Source organism: Cupressus sempervirens, chromosome 7 (assembly GCF_028749045.1).
Source record: "Cupressus sempervirens isolate cs-2001-9-10 chromosome 7, ASM2874904v1, whole genome shotgun sequence".
NCBI lineage: Eukaryota > Viridiplantae > Streptophyta > Pinopsida > Cupressales > Cupressaceae > Cupressus > Cupressus sempervirens.
In genome coordinates this window covers 141,822,408-141,826,823 of record NC_143124.1, presented here as the reverse complement: position 1 = coordinate 141,826,823, position 4,416 = coordinate 141,822,408, and the positions used below count along the sequence as shown (strand labels likewise).

At 34.1% G+C, this 4,416-nt stretch overlaps 1 protein-coding gene across 1 annotated transcript; it reads left to right on the top strand.

The window, feature by feature from the left end:
* The first annotated feature begins 1,788 nt into the window (after positions 1-1,788).
* On the top strand, positions 1,789-3,198 carry LOC149545928 (F-box/LRR-repeat protein At3g26922-like). Its single transcript, XM_089793860.1, has 3 exons — positions 1,789-2,721; positions 2,904-2,956; positions 3,054-3,198. Exons 1-3 carry the CDS (start codon positions 1,789-1,791, stop codon positions 3,196-3,198), a joined length of 1,131 nt encoding a protein of 376 aa, XP_089649986.1.
* The last annotated feature ends 1,218 nt before the right edge of the window (positions 3,199-4,416 follow it).

Here is a 4,416-nt window from a genome sequence, read left to right as displayed (position 1 = left end):
TATTGTGCACCCACTTGTTGTAGAAGTAAAGGAGAAAGAATCACATGATCAATCATGGGACAAGGTTTTGGAGAAGAAAGCTAACGTACCATATTCAATGCCCATATTTATCATTGACATGAAAGAGATAGAGAGTGATACACACTTATACATCACTACCTATTCTACAAATATTTGGTTTACAAGAAATTGGGACAATTGATAAGGAAGGAATTGAAAAGAATAAGGGTAAGGAAGATAGTCCTAAACCCACCTCACCAAAATCTATTGAAAATCAAAATAGGATGAACAAGCATAAGAGGATAAGAAGATTGTTGAAATAGAGAAGCAAGTAGCAATATAGACACTGGTTACCTTGCCCATGACTACATCACCTCTCAGTAGCCAAACTTTTCCAAGACCGAGTACTCAAGCCACACCATTGTAGATATCAGTGTCGAGTATTAGCACACAAAAGAGTGTTGAAACTACATCACTTGAGGATATTAGTTTGGATGAAGTAATAATGTTGCCATAGTTTAATCCCACAAAAATCATAGTAGAAGAAATGGAGATACTCTAGGAGGCCCTACAAAGAAAATCAAGGCAAGAAAGCTCAGGAAAGAGCACAAGGAAAAAGAGGTTTTGCATGAAATTAAAGATATTTTTATTGATGCTTTTGATATTTCAAATTCATTGTCCAATAAACCTATTATAGAATAACTTGTACATATAGTTGATAGGATGATAGATAAGGACATAGAAACTAATGTCATTGAACTAAGATGGATTGATTTATCAACTAAGATGGATAGTGTGAAGAAATTTACTCTCTGCATAGTAAATTATGCAATGTTAATTCCTTTACTCAAGAAACTCAATAAACAATTGATAGGTTGTAAGGAGATCTTAAGTCTATTGGAAATTCATTGAAGACATCTCTTAGCACCAGCTAGTTACATTTTTAGAGATTATTGCTGTAGGGAAGGCTTGTCAAGTTGCAAGATAAAGATGCAAATATATGATAAACTTTGATCAACATTTAATCCATGTTGATCCCACACATGGAATTTTTGGAGAAAGAACTAGCCTTTGCAGAGACATTGATGGAGAAAGATCCACATCTTTCTACACAAGAAAGTCTAGTGGACATGGCAACAAATTTAGAAATTTAGGTCCAATCCTTAGATGCAACCAAAGCTAATTGGGATTCTACATTAGGAATCATAATGCACATACACAAGCCAAGCCATTTTTGGATAAATACATCTAAGTATACAACCCTCATAAACATTAGTGTCAGAAAAGGGGATTTTGTAAATTCTAAGAATTTTGTCAAGGCAAATATTTACTTGGAGTAACAAGGTATGGCAACATTTTTTGCAAATTTTCAAGATTTTGAAATTTTGTATAGAGACCAAGAAAAATTTATACATGTTTGATTTATGCATGAATTAAGATTATATATGCCATGACAAAGTGTTTTTACAACTTATGTGAAAGGGGGAGATTTTTAATCTCATTATGATTTTGACAAATTAGTGACAAAACACTTTGTCATTATCTAGCATAGTTGATTGGTCATCAATAATGATTTTTGTAAAATGATGTTTTGGATACAACATTATCATATATCCGTAAGTTATAGCTAATGAACATTTTAATTACAATAGGTTAGACGAGTCGGCTTTGAGCTTGTCTTGGCTTATTTAAACCTTCATAAAGTAATGTTGTAAGACTCCAATTAGTTCCTTTGTGCCCTAATCATTCCCAATATTTTGATCTCGCGAAAGGCTTTGGGTGTTTAGAATGGAAGCTATGGCCTCTCAAAGAAATGGAAAAACCCTAAACGATTTACCAGATAACATTTTGACCACTATTTTCAGCAAATTTCCTTTGAAAGAAGCAGGGCGCAGCTCTGTTGTTTCCAAGGATTGGAAATTGCTTTGGACATATTCAGAAAATTTAAGATTTCCTCGAAATTTCTTCGCTAGGTCCTGCAGTGATAAACAAAGGGAAAGCATAATAGATCATGTTTTTAGCGTTCATTCTGGTCAAATAAAATGTTTCGAGTTTAATAATTATTGGTCATGTAGAAGTGAGCAGATCTTGGATTGGATACATCAGGCTGCTCTGAAAAATGTGCAAGAGATTAACATTGAAGAAAGAGATTCATCAGTTTCTCAAATTCAGGTTCCTGCAGCAATTTTTATTTGCAAAAACCTCAGATCTTTGATTCTGAAAAATTTTCTCCTAAAAGGCATGCCAGAAGGTTTTGTTGGCTTTGCCAATCTGGCAACATTGGATCTTTGCAGAGTTATGCTAAATGATAAGATCATTGAGCTCATGTTGCATTTATGTCCAGGTTTGCAAAATTTAACTATTAGAAATTGCAGTGGAATTGAGAAATTAAAAATATGTTCAGACAAACTCATTTCTTTGAATCTTTGTTATTTTGTCCGTTACCAACTCAGAGCAATAACAGCACATTGTCCACGATTACTGAACTTCAAAATGGATGACATTGGCATGAATATTAATAACATCGAGATGGTTTATTACTTTCCAGCATGTCTAAGTTTATGTAACGATGTGCCACTAAAATCATTTACAGCTTTAAAGACAATCAGGAAACTTACCACCTTGAGGGGGTCTCTCTTTTCAAGCGATGTAAGGATTCTCAAGAATTTTCCAGATTTAAAGCAGATGTGCATAGAGGGAGTTGACCTTTTTAATTCAGAGGTAAGCTATTATGCATTGTGTGGTATTGCAAATTAAAAAAATAATATTTCCAAAACGATATTTTTAGACAAGGTCTTAAAGAATTTTTTTTGCAATCTGCAACTTTTGTGTTTATTTCATATCTGGTACAATTATTTTATTATTTTCTGACTCAATGTTTCTCACCTATTGTTCTGATGCAGATATTCTTCCGTGGGCATAATGAAGACGAAAATTTAACGCTGGAGAATCTAAAGTTGGTTCATCTACAAGTAAACGCCCTTCGTGATTCTACTTACCTGTCTTGCTGAAATAGCTCCTGCGTTGAATACTTTGTTAATATCCCGAGTCAGTGGATTCAATGGAATTGAAGGTCGGCAATATGTGAACTTGGTGATGAATCATCCAAAACTTGCGGAAACTAAGATTATTTTATCGCAGAATCGATTGCGTGAAATGGGATGTGTGATCTGCGATCTTTCCGAACATATGACATGAGATTTATCTGGACATAGAGCAGGCTAAGTTAGTGACTTTGTTTTGTTTTATTTTGATTAATGTTAGAGTTTAATGTTTGAACTCTATTATTACGCATTGAAGGCTCAAAATGTGTTGAACATTAAATGTTTTCTCTCCATCATTTGTTGGGGTGATATTAATTCCTTCAATTTTGTATGAGGGCAACTGTATGAGATTTTAATGGCATGAGATTAGAAAGAATTTGGATGAGTAAATAAGTTGAATTTGGTAAGTGTGTTTTATTTTTAATTGAGTCTTTTTGGTTGCAGACAACTGTTTTTTTTCAAATTATTGCAATTTTGATAGAGGGCCACACCACCCTTACCCACTCACAATCAAGAAAGCAACAATATGGAGACCAAGAGAAATAAAAAAAATGCTTCACAAGAAATTTTATTATACTTGAAGATACTTACAACACCCACAAGATGATATCAAGCTTCTCCTTGAGCTTCTCCTTCCACAGCTTCTATTCCTCAAGCTTCTATTCCTCGAGCTTCTACTCCTCAAGCTTGCCCTTGAGCTTGATTAGAAATGCTCATATGCCTTGCTTAAAGAGGCATTTACCATCCAATGCATGACTTATCCACAAGCTTCTAGAATTCCTCCACAACCTTCTACAACTTCCACAACCTTCTACAATATCCACAACTTTCTACAATATTCATAACTTTCTAGAATTCTACCCACACACCTCGATAAATGAAATGACAACCATTTACTTTTTTAATTTTGTTTTATTATGCTACCTATGCACCTCGAAAATAGAAATACTCTTTTCCTTTCTTTTCTCCTTTTTCCTTTTTTATTTTTTTATTATTTCTCCTTTAATTTTTGTCACTTTCTCTCTCCTCTAGATTTTTATTTTTTTTCAATTTTTTTTCAATTTTTTTTTTGTTTTTCCAATAATTTTTCATGCAAGATGCTTCTGCATCAGACTCCCCCAGTAGAGAGAAAAGTGTCCCACACTTTGACGCCAAAAGAAAGATCTACAACCATCTTCATCTTCACCAAAGGCTTCCACCTCAACAAGGACAAAAAAACCACCATGCAAATCTTCCACATCTGCATTACTCTATCAAACACCCGAATATCAACCATCCAATCAGCATGCTCACTCTCAGAAACAAACTGAACATAATGCTTCATTACCAAACTCCCATTCACATCAACAACTAGTGAATCCATACCAGCAAT

Coding starts and splice junctions, on each gene's coding strand:
- LOC149545928 (XM_089793860.1), top strand. CDS start 1,789: ATGGAAGCTATGGCCTCTCAAAGAAATGGAAAAACCCTAAACGATTTA. Junction 2,722..2,903: donor TTGACCTTTTTAATTCAGAG/GTAAGCTATTAT, acceptor GTTCTGATGCAG/ATATTCTTCCGTGGGCATAA. Junction 2,957..3,053: donor TTAACGCTGGAGAATCTAAA/GTTGGTTCATCT, acceptor ATCCCGAGTCAG/TGGATTCAATGGAATTGAAG.